At 37.0% G+C, this 21,455-nt stretch overlaps 1 protein-coding gene and 1 pseudogene across 2 annotated transcripts; both read right to left on the reverse strand.

Annotated features, from left to right (window-relative positions):
• Nucleotides 1–14,454, reverse strand: part of LOC119993135 — a 59,835-nt pseudogene extending 45,381 nt beyond the window's left edge.
• Nucleotides 14,455–16,273: 1,819 nt separating this feature from the next.
• LOC119992933 (DNA repair protein recA homolog 3, mitochondrial-like) lies at nucleotides 16,274–21,171 on the reverse strand. 2 transcript variants are annotated; one of them, XM_038839774.1, is made up of 8 exons: nucleotides 20,936–21,171; nucleotides 20,685–20,769; nucleotides 19,926–20,143; nucleotides 19,431–19,518; nucleotides 18,861–19,033; nucleotides 18,424–18,570; nucleotides 17,473–17,607; nucleotides 16,274–16,956 (listed from the first exon to the last, which is right to left on the reverse strand). In XM_038839774.1, exons 1-8 carry the CDS (start codon nucleotides 20,990–20,992, stop codon nucleotides 16,573–16,575), a joined length of 1,287 nt encoding a protein of 428 aa, XP_038695702.1. In that variant the 5' UTR covers nucleotides 20,993–21,171; the 3' UTR covers nucleotides 16,274–16,572. The 2 variants fall into 2 exon arrangements, with proteins under 2 accessions (XP_038695702.1, XP_038695703.1); XM_038839775.1 differs by having other exon boundaries at nucleotides 20,685–20,751; nucleotides 20,936–21,169.
• Nucleotides 21,172–21,455: the final 284 nt, after the last annotated feature.

A 21,455-nucleotide genomic window follows, 5' to 3' on the forward strand; every position in this document is an offset into this window, starting at 1 on the left:
AAAATCTCGCTAGGTGGAAAACCCGAAAGGGCGACCTAGGCAAAAAATTAGAATTAAAAGCTCGCTAGATTGAAAACCCGAAAGGGCGATCTAGGCAAAAATTAGAGCAACAAAAATCTTGCTGGAGTGAAAACCCCTTGTGGGTGCTTCAGGCAAAAATTAAGGAAAAAGGAAAGTCTCTGCTAGAGTGAAAATCCGTCATGAGAGCTTCAAGTAACATTGAGATCAAAAAAGGCATGGAGAAAGCAATTAAGGGGAATTGGCAGAGGCCTTCATGAGGATTTGGGAAGAATATGGGGAAATACAGTGAATAAAAGATAGCAGGGCTGTATACAGTTGAACTAGTTATGATCAAAGATATACATGATGAATTTGTGGGGAATAAGCTTCATATGGAAATAGTCAGATTCAATAATTGCAAAGTGGATGCACACAAAACTGGGGCAGTTTCGTGCGGAATCGGAATTATTTCATTTATATCTTGTAAAGATTTCTGCTATTTCCTTTGTTTCTAACCTTCTGGAATCATATATGTACCTCATCAGTTTCTCTTGTTATCTATTCATTTTAATAAAATGCTATGAGGTCATTCATTTCTGAGTTCCTAATTCATTGATTGTTTTCATCAAAATTTTGATTGCTTGCGTAAAATTCTCATATAGTACAAGTATCGCCATGCTCTTGAATTTATTGGAAATTGAGTAAAGTAATAAAAGAATTATGACAAGTGCATTAGGATATTGTTCTTAACAGGAACTTGAAAGATTTTGGTGTTCTTGGCTGTAAAGGAGCTAAAGGAAATTAAATGACTTTAAAAGGCATGATGGAGCCGGAGAGGTTGTGGTGTTCTTAACTCTAAGAGGGCTAAAAGAAATTAAATGACGTTAAAAGGCATTAGTGGAGGCCAGGGAGATTTTGTTTAGCATTAAAGGTATGTCGGATTTGATGGAAATCAGATGTAAACAGTAAATCGATGGGAAGATCAGACAAAAAGAGAATGAAAGATACAAGAATAAGGGTAAAATGACATATTGAAGACAAGATGAAATCAAAAGATGCAGTCTTCTCATGAGGGATAATGGCAGGATGGTAGGGGTGATGGTGCTGACAACAATTAACCAAAGTCGAATTTTCAAAATGAGAAAAATAAAATACAATTTCTCTTCATACATTCATACACTCATGGATATTTTCTTACATAAAATTCAAACAAACAGTTGGTCAAGCCGGGAATGGCCTTGTGATCCCGTGCCCCTTTATTTTCTTGCACAAACAGTTGGCCAAGCCGGGAATGGCCTTGTGATCCCGTGCCCCTTTATTTTTCTGCACAAACAGTTGGCCAAGCCGGGAATGGCCTTGTGATCCCGTGCCCTTTATTTTCTTGCACAAACAGTTGGCCAAGCCGGGAATGGCCTTGTGATCCCGTGCCCTTTATTTTCTTGCACAAACAGTTGGCCAAGCCGGGAATGGCCTTGTGATCCCGTGCCCCTTTATTTTCTTGCACAAACAGTTGGTCAAGCCGGGAATGGCCTTGTGATCCCGTGCCCCTTTATTTTCCTACACAAACAGTTGGCCAAGCCGGGAATGGCCTTGTGATCCCGTGCCCCTTTATTTTTCTGCACAAACAGTTGGCCAAGCCGGGAATGGCCTTGTGATCCCGTGCCCTTTTATTTTCTTGAACAAACATTTGGCCAAGCCGGGAATGGCCATAGTGATCCCGTGCATTTCAATTCTCGTACGAAACTCGGTTGACTACGCCTTTGTTTGCCTTTTATTTCATAAATGACATACAAAGGGGGGCAGCTGTAGTAACCGGATTTCGTCCGATCCGAAAAAGAAAAAACAGAAAAAGAACACAAAAAATGCAAAAACTCATTTCTTTTACCTACAAGCCCATAGATATTCATAATCCTTTTCTTGGATCTTTAAATACTCAAATCTTGACCCAATAAGATCAAATCTTAGAAAATATCTAAAAATAAGAGAATTGTTTTAAAAAAAAGTCACATCTTTTTATTGTTTTTGCTAGAAGAATGGAAAAGTAAAAAATAAGAAAGAAAAAGCCAAGAATAAAAAGAAGGAGACAAAGAGAGAAATGTGGCACAAATTGGGGAAAGAAAAAGAATAGAAAGAAAGAGACAAAGAGAGAAATGTGGCACAAATTGGGAAAAGAAAAAGAATAAAAAGAAGGAGACAGAGAGAAATGTGGCACAAATTGGGGAAAGAAAAAGAATAAAAAGAATGAGACAAAGAGAGAAATGTGACACAAATTGGGGAAGAAAAAGAATAAGAAGAGGGGAGAAGAGACTTTGGTTTTGGGGGGAGAGAGGAAACAAAACAAAAAAAAAAGGAAGAGAGGAAGAGGGGAGGCGTGAGAGAGAGGAAGAAAGAATGAGACTTTGGCTTTTGGTGAAGCAAAAACAAAAAAGAAGAGAAAGAAGAAAGGAGGAGATTTGGAGAGAGCAACCGAGCAAAAAAGGAGAAGAAGTTTGGTTTTCTTTGTCTCATTGAGAAGGTAATGACTCAAATTCCTTGATCCAAATTTGGTTTTATTCTATGTGATTGTTCGGACTCGTTGCCAATATGTTTACGTTATTGTTTAAACCTTTTGCTCGTAGATTTGGTTCATGATGTGGGTTTTTGTTTTGTTCGATATTGATGATGATTGACTAAGGTTATTCCTTGTTTTTACCCTGCTAATTGTGATAGATTTGCTGGTTTTTGTGCCGGATTTGGTCTTGTAATTTTCAAGTTCTATATAGAATGATAATCGGTGGTATTGGTATTGGATTTGGACTTGGTTTTGCAATACGGGATTTGGATTTGACTCATTCATAATCAGTCAATATGGCATGCTAATATACTGAATATATTTGTTGTTTGTTTGAGTATATTTTGATGTCCGGTTTGAGTATAATTGATGTCTTGTATATATGTTTTTTTGTTCAAAACCCGGCAACATTAGGAATCAGTTGTATAGGTTTTTTTTGGTTTAGAGATTTATGTTTATATGTGTACGATATGTGTGTATGTATGCATGGTTTGGATGTGTGTATATGCATATATTGTATATATGTTTATATGTATATGTAAATCTTTAAGTATGTGTTTGGTTTGATATTATATTTGAATACTCATATTGACCCCATTTCTATGTTTGTTTGTTGGGTTTGGATTGAGTTGAACATCATTTGGGCCGGGATCAAGGAGAGCTTGAATAATTTTAGGATTTTGCTTAAGATATTCTTTATTCTTTGTTTAAGTATGTATATTTGGCCCTTATGTTGGATATATCACCCCCATTAACATGTATAACTTGGACATTAATTATTTGGATTTTTATTTATTTTATTATTATAAGTATATGAGTTTAAAATTGAATATAGGTCATTTCAATTAAGGAAATCATAAGTTGGTTCCCTTTATTTGAATTATGGACCTTATTTGATTTCATTTATGAATTTGCCATAAAGTTGGCAATAATAGATGACACTTTTTCAAATAATCATTTACACCATAAGTTGGTGTTTAAAATTAAACCTACCAAAAGTTGGTAGGGCATTCTATTGAATAAACCATAAGTTGGTATCTAAAATTAAACCTACCAAAAGTTGGTAGGACATTTTATCATTTAACACCATAAGTTGGTGTTTAAAATTAAACCTACCAAAAGTTGGTAGGACATTTTATCATTTAACACCATAAGTTGGTGTTTAAAATTAAACCTACCAAAAGTTGGTAGGACATTTTATCATTAACACCATAAGTTGGTGTTTAAAATTAAATCTATCAAAAGTTGATAGTGTGGCTCCAAATAAAACTATCATAAGTTTTAGTAATATTACAATTCTTTTTTAATGCTATCATAAGTTGGTAGTATTCTTACAAATCTTTTCCCAAAACTATCATAAGTTGATAGTGTTATTTCAAACCTATTTCCAAGTAAAAACCATCATAAATTGATAGTGATATTCTAAGCTTTTTTTTTCAAACACTATCATAAGTTGATAAGTGTGTTGAAAGTAATAATTCAAACTTTAACAATTATATCTTGCAAAGAGCAAGTATCCATAAGATAGCCATGAAATTAATTAGGGTAACCGTTTTCAAACGGGAGTTGTGGGGTGCCCAACACCTTCCCCACACTCAATCGATCCCCGTACCCTTTTCTCTGGTTCGCAAGTTTTTTTTGGTGTCCAATTGCACTTTAAATCAATTGGTGGCGACTCTAAACATTTTTCATCCTCAAACGCCGGTCCGCGTCGTGACCCCGGTTGCGACAACTGGCGACTCTGCTGGGGACACCAGGTTTTTTAAACCTAAGAGGGTCAAGCCCATATGATTAAATTGATTGGCTACGGTTACTTCTTCTTGTATGATTAATTGTTTGTTTCCTTTATATGTCAGATATGTTGATTTATTTTGTTGTGGTAAAGTATTTGTCATCTCATACATTTACACTCACTGTAGCCTACCAGCTGGGCTCTACCTTTAGTATTAGAGAGGGTTGACCACTATTCTCGTGAGATTCCGTCTCCGCATGGGTAGTGGAAGATATCCTCACCGGATCGACTTCTGTTAAAAGTTAAGAGATGAGCTTTTGTCCCAATAGTTGGGATTTTAAAAGCAACATGATCTGGGACCTCGCAGAATAGTTAGATAAACTTACCCAAGCACTTTATAAAGCCATAGCCATGGTTCTAAACCTCCAGAAATTTTTAGGCGGTATTACCCATTTTAGGAACAAAGGGGGCATCCCTATCCCTAACTATTTATTTTCACATATTGTGTAATTTTCCTGTACATTTAAATACCTTTACCTTTACCCATCACTTACATGTTCATATACATTGGATGCATTAGTTAGATTACCCCTGTATAGATACATTCAATCACACATATTCATCTTTCATACCCTTGCCATGAATATATTAGCCTAGGTTGTACATATGTGCATACTTGTTAATCATCCATACATATCCACATAGACGTGCACACTTGTCATTAGTTCATATATGTTCATATATACTTATACATTTGTTAATTATCCATACATGTCCATATATACTTGCATGAGTGTTAATTACCCATACATGTTCATACACATCTTATACTTAGCCTTTTAATACTCCCATAGATTCACTAGACACATTCTTTGCATTTTGATAAACTAATAAGTTCATAGTCATGCATGAGAAACAGAGAGAAGAAACAGAAAAAATGAGCAAAAAACAAAAAAAACAAAAAAAAAATTCACTCATATCATCGCCATCCTTATTACACAAGATTACAGTTGTGAATTGCTAAAACAATGAAAAATGAGCAGCAAAAAAAAATACTGGGGCAGTTTTTGAGGAAATTGACTCTTAATTTTCTTGTTGATCGAGTTGGAATGGATCATTCTTTGTCTGATTCTGAGTAGGTTCATGTTTTGGCTATCGATGAAAACCTTGTTGATAGAACGGTCATTGAAAGGTTGCTCAAGATTACTTCCTGTAAAGTGACTGCGGTGGATAGTGGAATAAGAGTACTTCAGTTTCTGGGATTACACGAGGAGAATAATTGTTCTGTTGGGTTTGATAGTTTGAAGGTGGATTTGATTATCACCGACTACTGTATTCCTGGAATGACAAGATACAAGTTGCTGAAGAAAATCAAGGGATCGTCTGCCTTGAGAGAGATTCCAGTGGTAATCATGTCATCTGAGAACGTAGTGACTCGATCAACAGATGCTTGGGAGAAGAAGCAAAGGATTTTATTGTAAAGCCAGTGAAGTTGTCAGATGTGAAGCGCTTGAAAGGTTACATGACCAGAGACGGAAACCAAGAGAGATGCATCAACAACAAGAGAAAGCTTCCGGAGACTTGTGATCTATGTTCATCATCACCGTCACCGTCATCCTCCACTCTTAGCTCTCCGCCCCCTTCGCTGTCAGTTTCTCCTTCACTACCACCATCACCATTAGAGCCATGTTCTCCACCACCATTGGAATCTCTTATCAGACAGCTTAAAAGGTCCTGCTTGGATTAAATCCTGATCGTCTGTTATGCACCCTGCCTCACTGTGCAAATATTCGTAATCTCTCGGGCAGTGTAAAAGTTTTTTTTTATTATTATTCTATTTTATTTTTATCTAGTTGAAAAAAAAAAGAAAAAAAAAAGAGAAAAGAGTCGTCCTCAAGCAGGGAAATGAACAGTTGAGTGTGACAGTTTTGTTTTTTTTATTATTATCTGGTTGAAAAGAGAAGCAGGAAGAAAAAAATTCGTCCTCAAGCAGGAAAATAACAGTGGAAGGTGACAGTAAAGTAAATACTGATGTGACAGGCACCGCGAATGTCTTCGCATATGCAGAGCCATCTTCGTCTTCATCTCCATCTCAATCATTTCTGGCAAAAGTGTGTTTTCTCTCTGAGCCATCTTCATTTCCGTCTCCATCTTCACAATCATACACAATCATCAAAATCACAATGTTGACCTAGACCCTAAGTCTTGGTCCAACACTTTGTTCATCTTCCTCAAGAAATCTTCAAGGATGGATACCCCTAACTCTCCACTTGCAAAAAGGTCTAGAACTGATGAAGGTTCTACTTCTAAAGAAGAGGAAGGTGAAAATGATCACAGATTCAACCTCTCCCCTATAAGGGAAGACGTATACGAGGACGATCCCCAGAAAACTATCGAATCTCTACAAGAAGCTTTGAGGGAAACCAAAATGAGACTTAAAAAAGCAACCGACAAAGTTCAAGACTACAAAAGGCAACTTATGGTTTCAAAGCATGCCATACAAGGTGTTCGATATATGTCATGGGGCAGACAAGCACGTACTCATGACCCAGATAAATTGCACGAAGCAATCACTGAGATCACAGTACAACTTGGATCTGTTGCAGATGGAATAGACAATGTTCTTTATACCCCAGAATAAAATTCCTGTCCAACAGTATGATTATTACTATGTATAAAGGGCAGTGGTTTGATATTGGGAAGATCTATCTGGCCACGATCTTCAAAGCCAAGGATTTTGTCGAGAAGAAGCCAACAAAGGTGGGGAAGTTATTTTTCCCACGGCTTATCACAAGGTTGCTTTTGTTCAAAAGCATTCGACCTCCTCGGCCTCGAGCCTCTTTGGGATATCAAGTCACCATGCTGGAAAGAAGGACATGGCGTCAGAGCATCAGCCATTTGAAAACAACTTCTGCTGGAAAGAAGCAGACCCAAGAAGGTCACTCAGCATCACCACCTAGTGATTCCTCATCAGCAGTTGCAGTATCTCCACAATCAGATCACATGCGTGCAGCGATAGCCCGGCTAGAGATGGGGCTACAAACACTAGAAGAGGGACAGCAAAGGCTGGAGCACATGTTGGTCGCAGTCATGGACATGATAAGGAAGTCCAAACACTAGAAATTTTGGGGAGTTATGTGAGTAGTTTGAGGGATTCCATGTTGCTATTATGGGGAATGATCAAAACTTTGCTGTTAAGCCTTGCCATGGCCTTCAGGTTTTAAGCTCAGTAACTGGACCAATTTGGAATTGTCAGATTCTGTCAGCAACCTTCAAGAGTAATATCCATGTGCACTACGATCTGGGATCCAGCTCACGACCATTGATTGGGTTTTAATAATGAGCATGTCTTTACTTTACTTTGATAAATGTCTCTAGTACAGCTTTTGCATGTTCAATATTTTCAATCCTCATGTTTTTGATGCCCTGTTACACTTATCATTCCCACATTTATTTGCCCAATTCCCGTGTTTTTGATGTCTTTGTTACATTCATCATTCCACATTTATTTGCCTTTATTTGTCCATTACTTGCAAATTCCAAATCTTGCAAATTCCATTTTGGCAGGATTGAAATTGATGATAATGAAAAGATGAACCGAAGGAACCAGATTTTGGGGCACCCATTAACAATGTCGAATTTGACTTGAACATTGAGGATAAATCTGAGATATAGTCAGAAATGTTGAGACAAGTTTAACCAAAAAGAAAAGGTAATTCAAATGGCTAAGGTTGTTAATTCGGAAGTTGAAGATCAGAAAGAAGAAGTTTGAATTGATGCAGCACTGGAAGAAAAGGATAGAAAGAGATTGATAAAGTGGTTGCGTGAACCAAGATGTTTTTGCATGATCATATCAGGGTATGCAGAACTTGATAAGAACATAGTGGTCCACAGATTGTCACTAAAGAGTCTATCCTCCATTGAAGTGTATGTGGATGACATGATTGCTAATTCCAAGCAAGAGGAAGATTACATGATTAACCTGGAAAAATTGTTCAAGAGGTTGAGAATGCACTAGTTGAAGTTGAACCCCTCAAAATGCACATTCGGGATAATTTCAATGAAGTTGTTAAGTTTTATTGGTAGCAAAAAAAAGAAAAAAAAAATTCCCGCCAGAGTGAAAACCCGAAAGGGTACTCTAGGCAAAATTAGGAATATATAAAAAAAAAAAACCCGCTAGAGTGAAAACCCGCAAGGGCGCTCTAGGCAAAAATTAGGGACAAAAAAAAAAAAAAAAGATAAAGAAGAAAAAGAGAATTCCGCTAAAGTGAAAAAAAAAAAAAAAAACCCTTATGGGCATTTTAGTTTGGGCTGCAAGATGGTTGGATCACGAATCTGTTGAATTGATGAGTATTGCCTGAGTTGGCTGTTAACTTGTCTCACGTTGACATAGGTGGGAGTGCAGAATTAATTTCGTAATTGAAGGGTTGGAGATCAGTTAATTGGACATACACCCAAAACTGGGGCAGATTTTGGGGTGCTCTTGATACCATCAGATATTTTACCTTGCTAAGGTGTTAGTCTGTTACATAGAAGAAGAAGTTTGTTGGCAGAAATGGAAGGTTCAGAGATAGCCTCATACAAGTCAGATTTGATTATTGTTAATTGGGTACACACCAAAACTAGGGCAATTTTGGTACAATCTTTGAATTATCACATATTTCATCTTGGGGAAGTTCGGTTTGTCCTTCTTGCCTTTGACCTCTCTACTTTCTTGTACATATTTCATTCTAAAATATTTTATTACCACCCATCCTTTTCAATAAAAATTGTGAGGAAATTCATTTCTTCAATTTTGTTGCTTGTAGTCTCCTTTTACATATCTCAATTCAAATCTCATTTGATACTCCAAAAAACAAATTGTGAGGAAATTCATTTCTTCAATTTTGTTGCTTGTTGTCTCCTTTCCCACATCCCAATTCAATTCTCATTTCATACTCCAAAAAAAATTTATCATTTGCTTTCAATAATTGACAAGCACGGCTGTACTTTTGAATTTATCACTGACAAAGTTTTGACAGGAAATATAATGAGTGCATGAGGACAATACTTTTGATAGGAAGTTGATGGATTTTGGCATCCTAAGCTGGAAAGGATCTGAGTGAAAAGCCTGAAGCTGAAGCAGGTGTTAGCAGGAAAAAAGAAGCTCACATTCCTAAGCCGTGCAAAAAAAAGAAAAAAAAAAGGAAAAAAAAAAAGATTTGAATAAGGAAATTCAGATAAATGGGTAGCTTTGAATTCAGATGCGTACGAACATGCAAATTTTAGGGAAAATGAATTGATTATGGGAATGCACATTGGAAAAGGAAAAGAGATAGCTCAAGAGCTGGGATCCAGAACGGAAAAAGGCCTTCACTAATCAGATTAGAGAAGATACATTGAAAGCTCAGTGAGTCAGAAAGTCAACCCTGACAGAGAAACAAATTTGGTTTAGCAATTCGTAATTGTACGCTTGTTGGAGGATGGCAAAACCATGAGAAAACATGCATCCATCATTCATGAGACATTCATAATTGAGCAAAATAGGTCAGTGCATGCATCATCACTGCATAAATAAAAAATTTTCAGCCAAGCCGGGAATGGCTACAGTGATCCCGAGCACCTTTTTCTCAATAATAAAAAAAAAAAAATTTAAAAAAATCAAAAAAATCTTTTCCAGCCAAGTCGAGAATGACTACAATGATCCCGAGCACCTTTTTCACAATAATAAAAAAAATCAATCAAAAATCAAAAATTTTCAGCCAAGCCGGGAATGGCTACAGTGATCCCGAGCACCTTTTCACCAAAAAAAAAAAGTCAAAGATTAAAAAAAAAAAACATTTGGCCAAGCCGGGAATGGCCATAGTGATCCCGTGCATTTTCTTTTCTTGTCAGCCAAGCTGGGAATGGCTGTAGTGATCCCATGCACTTTCTTTTTGTCGGCCAAGCTGGGAATGGCCATAGTGATCCCATGCACTTTATTTTCCTGCACAAACATTGGCCAAGCCGGGAATGGCCTTGTGATCCCGTGCCCCTTTATTTTCTTGCACAAACATTGGCCAAGTCGGGAATGGCTTTGTGATCCCGTGCCCCTTTATTTTCTTGCACAAACATTGGCCAAGTCGGGAATGGCCTTGTGATCCCATGCCCCTTTATTTTCTTGCACAAACTTTTGGCCAAGCCGGGAATGGCCACAATGATCCCGCGCATTTCAGTCCCGTACGAAACTCGGTTGACTACGCCTTTGTTTGCCTTTTATTTCATAAAAGACATCCAAAGGGGGGTAGCTGTAATACCCGGTTTTCGTCCGGCCAAAAAAAAAATACAAAAAATAATAATATATATATATATATCATATAAAAATAAAAATCTATATATAAGAAAAAGTAGCCGAAAGTAAAAAGAGAAAGGAGAAGAAAAAGAGAAAAGAAAGAAAGAGAGAAGAAAAAGAGAAAGGAGAAGAAAAAAAGAGAAAAGAAAGAAAGAGAAAAGAAGAATAGAAGAAGGAAGGAGGCGTGAGAGAAAGGGGAGAGGTTTTGAGCCCGGAAGAAAAACAAAAAAAGGAAGAGAGAAGGAAGGAGGCGTGAGAGAAAGGGGAGGTTTTGAGCCCGGAAAAAAAGAAAAAAGGAAAGGAGGAAGGCAGCCGAGGGAGGAAGTGGGAGAAAACCGTGAGAGGAAAAAGAGGGAAGAGCCGCCGTCGGATCGAGAAGAGAGAAGCAAAATCGGAAAAGGTAGTCATATGCTTTGATTTATTTCCCTACCATTTTCTTGATTCCACTTTTGTTGTGAGCTTATGGTTCTATTTCAGAGCAGTAGGATGCGGGTTCTAGTTTTGCCTCTGGTTTTAATCTTCTAAAAGATGCATTTGTTGTTGTTTAGATTTGGTGCTATCTTGTGTATGTGTTTTTGATGCACTGTTTCCTATTTCTCTGGATTCACATTCGTACTCGATGCTCCATGCTATTGTGATTCTGTTCTTTTTCTGATTTGTTCTTAGATCCATTTTCTGGACCCATATTCTTAGATCCATGTCTCGGTTCCCATTTTGAGTTTGTTGTGCTGGTTATATGTTAATGAGTGATTGAGATTTTGTCTCCTATACTTGAGACTCTATGTTTGGATTTTGCTTCCTGTATTCCGTGTAAGCATATATTGATCTCTGCATATATATGTGTTTACATGGATGTGTATATATATGTATAGCGTATGTATATATAGGTGTGCAGTGTGTGCGTATATATATATGCAGTGGGCGTGTGTATATGTGTGCATCGTGTGTGAATGTGTGTGTTGTGCGTGTATATATATACAGTGGGTGTATGCACGTATATGTATAGTGTATTGTGTTTGTATATGTATATGTACCAGCTTGTGGATGTGTTTATATATGTATATGTGCATACATGATATGGTTGTGTATGATATTGTATATGTTTATATGTGTATATGAATCTTTAAATATGGAAGTAATTTGATATTATATTTGAATACCTATTTGACCTTCCTCTTGTTGAATTTTGCTACGTGGATTGGGCTTGGCTCCATCGGGATCGGGCTTGGATATTATTTGGACGAGTTGATGGAGGCTTGAGCAATTTCAAGATTTTGTTTGGTTTATTGCAATTTGTGTATATTTGGCCCCCCCATATTGTGTAATTTATCTTATTCATGTCGATTTGTATAATTTCGACATTTATTATTTGGATTATTTGTACAAGTATGGATTATGAATATATAGGCTTAAAGTTGAATATAGGTCATTTCAATTAAAGAAATCATAATTTGATTTCCTTTATTTGAATTATGAACCTTATTTGATTTCATTTATGAATTTGCCATAAGTTGGCAATAATAGGTTAAATTGATAGATGATACTTTTCCAAATAATCATTTATACCATAAGTTGGTATTTAAAATTAAACCTACCAAAAGTTGGTAGGTCATTTTATCATTTATGCCATAAGTTGGTATTTAAAATTAAACCTACCAAAAGTTGGTAGGTCATTTTATCATTTAAACCATAAGTTGGTATCTAAAATTAAACCTACCAAAAGTTGGTAGGACATTTTATCATTAACACCATAAGTTGGTGTTTTAAATTAAATCTACCAAAAGTTGGTAGTGTGTCCCCAAATAAAAACTATCATAAGTTTTAGTAATATTACAATTTCTTTTAATGCTATCATAAGTTGATAGTATTCTTACAAATCTTTTCCCAAAACTATCATAAGTTGATAGTGTTATTTCAAACCTATTTCCAAATAAAAACCATCATAAATTGATAGTAATATTCCAAGCTTTTTTTCAAACACTATCATAAGTTGATAAGTGTGTTGAAAGTAATAATTCAAACTTTAACAATTATATCTTGCAAAGAGCAAGTATCCATAAGATAGCCATGAAATTAATTAGGGTAACCGTTTTCAAACGGGAGTTGTGGGGTGCCTAACACCTTCCCCACACTCAATCGATCCCCGTACCCTTTTCTCTGGTTCGCAGGTCTTTACGGTGTCCAATTGCACCTTAGATCAATTGGTGGCGACTCTAAACATTTTTCATCCTCCAACGCCGGTCCGCGTCGTGACCCCGGTTGCGACACATAGATTATGCGTGAAATGTAACCAATATAGACATAAAGCAGAAGTAATTTCTACATAATACTAACATTGCCCCTATAGACTTTAACACCTATGAGGCTGAATAAATAAGTTTCCAAACACCTCCCGAGAGTAATCATTCGCGAATATTCTCCAAGCTAAGCTAACAACCTCAAACCATTTTCACCTCTGAATGCCTCTGCCCAAACAAAAGACACTATGGTATTCTCAGGAAGGCAGAGCTCAAAACAACTTCAAGGAATCAGATTCATTAGTTCAAGTGCCAAATACACTGAGAGGACTTTATATAAACATGAATCAACTAATCCAAAGGAAAATGATACGAACATTGCAGGAACTAAACTGACTGAAAAACATTATCTTATAGTTCAGTTTATGGGCCTCCTTCTTCTTTAAAACTAAGCTTGCTTTCCAGCCTAAAACATGGAAATTAGGAAAGATATAGATGACTGCAACATAAAGACTGTATTAGGCTTTGGCTCACAATGTATAAAATATAAATCACATCTACATTCTGTATAAGCACTCCTTCAAACATGGCATTAAATAACAGAGAAAAGAATCCCCGAATTGTTATAATAGTAGCACACCTGAAACATTGAATGTCTCAAATTTGATTCTCAGAAAAGATCCATCATGAGATGTTTCGCTTTCCTTTCATTTTAACTGATCAGCCTTAAATTTAATGAGCCCGTCACTTTTCTCTAACCAGCACCAAATCCAAGTGACTCGAGCTTATAAACAAAGATAAGCAAGCGAAGCCACCAACGGAATCCCTACTATCACAAACCAGAACTCAAACAAAGGCATGAAGCAACAAAACGAATTGTGGACCAGGTCAATAGAAAACAGCAGCTACAATACGCTGTAACCAATGTTCCAAACCTTGCCCACTGCCTATTAGACACTATATTCATATCAAAATTCATGAAAGCCAGATATAGTACACAATCCAGTAACATCCCCGATGAACAGACCAACCATAGACCGAGACCACAACCAGTTTTTGAAGCTATCGAATTTGCCAGTGTGGGTTATCGCAAACCATCATACACGATATACAGATAAAATTCTTCATCGACTCAATATCTAATCGCGCAGATCTACCAATCTACAATCTCAAAATAGTTGAATTTAAATGTTCCCCAACGAATCAAGTAAGAAAGGGAAAAAAAATGCGTAATCGATGCTGAATAGAGCTTACATGAAGAAGGAAGCAGTGATGACGAGGCCGATCGCGAGCATCAAGAAGGCTAGGGTTGGGTACGATGAGTCGGGCACGGGACTCGTGATGGGTTTCGGAGCCTTGAATTTTTTTTTTCAAAAAATGCAGAATCATAAATCAGAAGGAAAGCAATGATTTACGGGCAAATCGTGAAATGTTGCCGGAAGAAATAGAGCATCGAGATCTTTACCATCAGATCAGGGCAGAGGAGTACGTCGGATCTTTGCTCTGAACCGAGAATTCACCTGCGAGTAGTAACGCTTCCAAGTGAAGTGCTGTGGTATTCCCAGCAACGACTGGGGAAGTCCACGTTAATTTCTATGCTTTTGTTATTTGATGCTACTGCAGCACATGAAAGAAATTGGTTGCTCGAACGATGTTTTGAATCTCGACCGTCCATTCATTGGCATGATAAGACCTTGTAATTCCAATCCAAAACCGGGCCGGCCTCTACTTTTCTGTTTTTTAAATGTTATTTAGGTTGTGTTTCGTATCACTTTAAAAAATTTTGAAAACAAAAATATAAAACATAAAATTGAAACATGTTTAGTTGAACACTTAAAACTGAAAACAAAAACCGAAAGTATAAAACTGAAAAAAAAATGTGTGTTTATGCTTTTATTTTCATAATAATGGAATATATCAACACTACTATATTTTTCATAACTGCAGCATTTGTCGTGTCTATTTCAACGTAATTCACCATTGAAAACATCAGTAGAAAGAAAAAAAGATAAGAAATAAAACAATAACCCAAAGTATATTTTATCATTGTTTTCATATCTCTATGCATTTTGCAGTATGAATTCTTAAAGAAAATACAATCTATAATAAGTGTAACTAGTTCTGTTTCCAAAACTTTTAAAAACCTTTTTTTCTTGTTTTCAAAAATTTTGAAAACTTATTTTTGGTTTTCATAAAAACCAAAACAGAAAATACAAACAAACAATATTTTTTGTTTTTATTTTCTATTTTTTGAAAACTAAAACAAAAAACGAAAAACAAAAGTGATACCAAACATACCCTTAACAATTCACAATCACCATGCAATTGCAAACTGTAAAAGTTCAAAGGCCATAGAAATAACTCAATAAGCAAGAATTGCAATAGGAGATGAGGCTCTCTATTGTATGGGCCAAAAATTGTTGGCCCGAAATATTTGAACGTATGGTTAGATGCCCAGCGTGGGCCCTAGTTAGATCGGCCCAGATATGCATCTGGTGCCCTATCTGATCCAAGTCCTAGTAAAACCCAAGGCCCACGTCTAGATTGGGTGTAAGATAAGGCATCTCAAAGTCCACGGTATCATGTAAGTATCAGATTGAGCCACAAGCCCAATCACGACCCAACAAAGAAGTTTGTCCGTACGGTCAACACATGCTGATCACGTAATTTGAAACACTATAAATAGAGGAGGGGTCCTCCTCATTTACTTTCTCAACTACCTAGTATCTCTCTCTAAAAGCCTTTCACTTCTCTTACTTAAATATCTCATATCGTTGACTGACTTGACCGTCGAAGCTTGTTCAGCCGACACCACACCTGTGTCCAAGTTTGACGGTCAACCTTCCTTTAATCTTGCAGGGTTGTCATAGGCCTCGATCAACGATAACAAATTGATTGCAGATTTTAGGATCTGCATCTATCCAATTAGAAATGCATCAAATTTTTATAAAGGGCATTATTAACTTTGTCCTTAAAGCATCAAATGAAAGGCTTGATATTCTGGATTAAGCATTTCCCCGAATCAACCTCTCAAAAAGAATACATCATCCACTTGGAATGTAGTAGTTACATTAAGAGGAGAATGTCCTGTTGTAGATGTGGTTTTTCCCATATAGTTTTTCTTTCCGTCCTTACTGAGTTAGTGAAATAGGTCCATTAAAGCACAAATTAATGGTCCTTATCATTTAACATTATACCCTTTGCAGAAAGCATCTTGGCGGCTTTAAGAGGTCGTCTTCAAGTATTGACATCCCTGCACTTGACGTACTCACCTAAATCCCTGCACTTGATGTACAAGAAGCAAGGCAAGAGTCCAAAATAAAACCCATATGGCCATGAACTATCAGGATTCAGGAGCTTTCAATACAAAAAAGTTACAAATGGAAGGGAAGATAAATCTAGCCTCACCAACATACACAATAAACTGAATTGGCGGATATTCAACAAGCACCAATTGTAATAAGTTGCGAAAAATCTTAACAGTACGGCCATGCATTGTTCCAAGTTGCTCCATTTGAACTCAAAATTTCCCTGGACTATAAAACCAAACATCTATATATATATATATTGTCCAAGACTTACAAAAAGCCACACATCAATACCTTGACGTTGCTCAAAAGCAATGTAGCAAGTGAATATAAACCTAAGACCAGTCAGCACCTTCCATTGATCCCTCGGGTGGCGGGTAATGCAGGTTCAAGAAATGGGTGAGACCCTGCCACTCAGAGTATAATTTAACGACTTATGCTTCAACTGCAACGACTGTTTCTTCATCTGTACGATCCGTGGAAATAAGTTCTTCTACAGGCTCGTCATCAGTAGCTTTGGTTTGTGGCACTTTATGTAATTCACCAAGAAGCTTTTCCCTGAGCTTCACCATAAGTTCATTTCGTGCACTATCATCCTGCATGAGGAACAGTTTGAAGGCATCCTTGCCACGAAAAGTCTGACCGTTAAAACCATACATTGCACCTGCCCTAGTGACAAATTTGTGCTTCAATCCCAAGTCTATGAGCTCTACTTCACGACATATTCCCTTGCCAAACTCAAGTTCAAACTCTGCGGTTCTAAATGGAGGAGCAAGCTTGTTCTTCACAATCTTCACAAGAACTCGACTTCCAGTGGTCTGCAAAAGTTGAAAATATCAAAGGAAAGACCCACTGAAATATTTGTTTTGAAAAAAAAAAGTTTTCAGAATTGATCCTTTTAATCTTCTGAAAATTCTGATACATCATACATGTTTCCGAACTTCCAATAGAAAATCATTCAACTGAAAATTCTAATGTAAGAGAATGTCAACAAGATTTCAAGATCCGAGAGACCAAGACCATTTGAATGCTCAGTCATATTCTGAATAAGGCCCCCTTAATGATCACTACTAACATGACAAAAGTATAAAAACAGAAAGGATGAAGCAATCTTCATTTCCAGTACATGATAACTAATGTATTGCTATCCACTCTTATATTTCCTCTCCTTAACTGCTCTGGTTGTAAGAATCTGCTCAGGTCCTCTTTGGAAAATGATCTAGAGCAAACATATGATAATATATTTCTTAACAAACAATTCGGGTCATGGCTCAAGAAACAATCGTTTTCAGATGCAATTCTACTAATTTTGAAAAAAACATGGGAATCTATACCTCGTCCCCCTTCTTTATGAGACCCACCCTTCTTAGATTTAGGCGCACCGAAGCATAAAACTTCAAGGCATTGCCTCCACAAGTAACGTCCGCAGGCCCTCCAAATCCTCCAAAGGTAGAAAGTTTTGCCCTAACCTGAACAAAAATCGTTGATTGAAGTAGAAATAGAGTAGATGGTCCACATGTTACGGTAGAATTGCATAACATTTACAGGACAATGAAGAAAAATGTACACAATGTCAATTTTTCCAAGCCCTATTTTTCTTGTCATGTTTCCAAGCATGTTAACCTATGAGTAGTGTGGGAAGCAAACGAACTAAAGTTGAATTTTGAAAAATAATAAAATCATTTCTCTCACTTAATAAGGGAAGAGAGGGGAAAAAGAAGTGACTGCTGGTGGTGTTGGGGTCAGGGGGAGGGGAGTTGATGTAGGTCAGCACAGCCTAACAGCTGAAATCTCAGAGGAAAATCAGTATGCCTCTCAGCTCATGCTCTGCTGAAATCTCTTGAAGATCAGAAAATAAAATGGAAGAACTTCTTTTGATGGAGAAAAATAGGGGTTGACACAGTTATTGATATTATATGCACTTGACTTTATGACGTATCAGTCCTAAAACCTCCAAGTTTTCAGTTTCTGTTGTGCGAATCCCAAAACCTTCAAGTGGCCAGTTGACTATATCAGGACAGGGAGAGCTCCATTTTTGAGCCAAGGGTAAACAAAACGAGTTCAGGATTGATGTTTCCCAACTATGGACGCATGATGGTCCAGCCTTATTCAAAACAGTTGTGTGAATGAAGTAGGAATAAAGCTTTGCTCAACCTGATTGACAGTCCAAAGATTAACCAAATATCAAAGACCCTTAATATTGAGCATAACTTCAGAACCAGAAATAATAGTCCTACACAGCAATTAATCAACTTACATTAAGAACTTTGCTGATTTACTGATACCTGATTTATAAAGACCAAAATAGTCTCTGACAGAGACACAGAGTGGCTCAATTTCCGCAGCGCCTGACTCATCAACCTAGCTTGCATCGCCATGTGAGCATCCCCCATCTCGCCTTCAAGTTCATTTTTAGGCACAAGGGCAGCAACCTGCCATCAACCAGATCAGAATTCAGAAAATATTAACCATTAAACCTAATAATATTATGGAGGCCCCCCGCCCTTTTTCACCCCGGGGGAAAATCCACCAAAAAATATCCCGTTTAGAAGAAAATCACCTCGGGGTAGAGGAGAGGTGGGTCAACTATACATTAAGATGACAAGAAACACCAATTCTTTCTACCAGAGAGAAACATGCAACCCATAAGCATCTGCTAAAAGCAGAGAGGGAATGCAATCCCTTGCAAAAGAACTACGAAGCAATCAAGCACCTTACTTACACTGTCCACAACAACAACATCGACAGAGCCACTCCGTATTAGTGTATCCACAAGACTAAGAGCTTGTTCCCCACTGTCAGGTTGTGAGATGAGCAAATTCTCGGTCCTCACTCCAATAGCCTCAGCCAGCGTCGAATCAAGGGCATGCTCAGCATCAACAAAAACGCAGTTAGCTGAAAATAAATCACATGCAACATAAAAATTCTGGAAGAAACTGAAGCCATAAACCTTATGAAACACAATTTTCTCTCGCATAGAATCCCCCAATTTATTAGTACTATAAATCAACAATCATCACCTCATAATGAGAACTCAGAACATTAAAAGGAATTGTGAATGATGTATGGTACCATTGCTTTACTCCAAAATTTTCATAATTTTTCTTCATCAAATTAAGTATACATAAGCTACCATTGACTTGAATTCTGAATTATCATATGCATTCACGAGCACAATTAATCAGCAAACAACATATAAAACATGACGCTGGAATGTGGTAATAAACTGGATTGTCCTAATTCTTTCAATTGAAGAAACTGAAATAAATGGTCACACGAATATCAAATAAACCTCCTTGCTTCTGCGCTCCAGCAATTACATGTAGAGCAAGAGTGGTTTTTCCGGAAGCTTCTGGACCATATATCTCCACAATACGTCCCTGTATAGATCCCACACCCACCATGAGTCATCATAAGAGACTATTAGAAATTCCATTGATCTCTTCCCCGGGGGGGGGGGGGGGGGGGGAACAAGGGAAAGATAGGAAAACAAAAAAAAAATGATAATGAGCCAAAATTGTCCAGACGAAAGTTCACAAGTTAACAAGGAATCCTCCTTAGACTGTTTCATTGATGGTTCGATTGTCTTAAGTTTTGGACTTATTATCTCCCTGGAAGTGTGTTTGATCTTTTAAACTGTTCTTCTTTGTGATTTGGGGGTTGCACCCCTTTGTTGCTTCAATTAATTAACTTAGTAAGGAATTTCTTTTACATTGAAGATGATCAGGGACCATGTGTTGGCACATAAAAAGAAGAAAATTATTTCAAATCAAGTATTCAAAAATACCTTAGGAAGTCCACCAGTACCCAGCGCTATATCCAGAGCAAAAGATCCTGTTGAAACTACAGGAACATTCTTGGAAGCCACTGACCTACCAAGCCACATGATAGATCCCTTTCCAAATGAGTTTGTGATCTGATCCAAGGCTTGCCTCAGGGCCAATTCTTTCTTAGACAAGTTCTCATCGCATGAGTCACTTCTCTCAGACTTGGATCTCTTACTGCCTTCAAAGGTAGGGAAGCATTATCAACTGGATAGCCAACTCCAAATGGAAAAATGGCTCCCACATCATTTGTCGAAAAGCTCGACCCAAACAAGCATAACATTTCAAAAAAAATAGAGCTAAAAGAATGCAAACGAAAAAATTCTCAATAATCCAGTAATCCGAACATAATGAAAACGAAGCATCTAAACGACAGAGCAAAATATATTTTTCTGATACACGATTAACACCATTTTTGGTTACGCAGTAGAGCATTTCATATGCTCATCCAAACCATATCCCCTCCCACCCCAGCTTTAAAGTCAACAGCACAAACATCATAGAGTTAGCCTCAACAAACATTTAACCTCCAAGAATTACAATTGCAAAGAGCTTTCTCCAATGTATGTAAAAGTCAAATTATGTTTTAGGTTATTATTGGTGCTATTTAACATGCCCATACATTCTACTCTTTATAGAAAGAAAAAAAAAAATCACTAAACCACAAGAGTCACACTACCAAACCATGTTAATGTCCACAATAAAAGTTATATTGGTGTTACCTGAAACACCTTTAGAAGCAAAATCCCGGAACTGACATGATGTACACGGTATTCCCCTTCTCAAGCCCTGCACAGTAAATAAGTACTAGATAAAAATAAAACATCAGACAAACAGAACCAATCTCATAAAAAGGGAAATGGAACACAAACTACCATAGGCCAAGTAAGCATAGAAAACAAAAAAAAAAAAAAAAAAAAAGTCCACAACTTCATTTTAGCAGGCCAAAGCCACTAAAGGAAACAGATATAACCTCGGGTGCCAGCAGAGCGCGGTTCAGAGAAAAACTGTTCCGAAAGAGCCTCGCCATGGAGTACTGTGAAGGTTCAAACTATGGCAACTCCTTCGGAATCAAAACTTGTAAGAGTGAAAATGAAGGGAAAATCGAATTCGCAGATCAGTAAACTAATTTTTGGTTTTTTACCTTTTATTAGGGTTTTGAGTGTTTGGTTTCCCTCCTTTTTTTTCGTAGAATGAGAAAAAAAGCCGATTTCCAATGTCCGGCCCCCGACCGTTGACACTTGGCATGGGATTAAAGGCTCCAAATTTCCTTTAAAAATTATGTTAAATCATAAATTAAAAATATGTGATTAAAGTATTTTAGCGTTCAAAATATTATAATATAATAGATTTGGGAAAATAATTCAAAATCCTACTCTATAAACCTTAAACACTAAAAATTAAGCCCTAAACTTTAAATCATAAGCCCTAAACTTTAAATCATAAACTTTAAGCCCTAATCACTAATTTATAACTCCTAAATTCTATTTTTT

The sequence above is a fragment of the Tripterygium wilfordii genome, chromosome 23 (assembly GCF_013401445.1).
Source record: "Tripterygium wilfordii isolate XIE 37 chromosome 23, ASM1340144v1, whole genome shotgun sequence".
NCBI classification, from domain to species: Eukaryota; Viridiplantae; Streptophyta; class Magnoliopsida; order Celastrales; family Celastraceae; genus Tripterygium; species Tripterygium wilfordii.

Bases quoted from the DNA above. Each gene is read 5' to 3' on its own strand.
- LOC119992933 (XM_038839774.1), bottom strand. From the start codon at position 20,992: ATGGCGAGGCTCTTTCGGAACAGTTTTTCTCTGAACCGCGCTCTGCTG. The intron at 19,034-19,430 runs GTTTATTTGATA...ATTTATTTTCAG, and splicing joins TGGAGCGCAGAAGCAAGGAG to CTAACTGCGTTTTTGTTGAT. The intron at 18,571-18,860 runs GTAAGTAAGGTG...GGTTGATGGCAG, and splicing joins ATGTTGTTGTTGTGGACAGT to GTTGCTGCCCTTGTGCCTAA.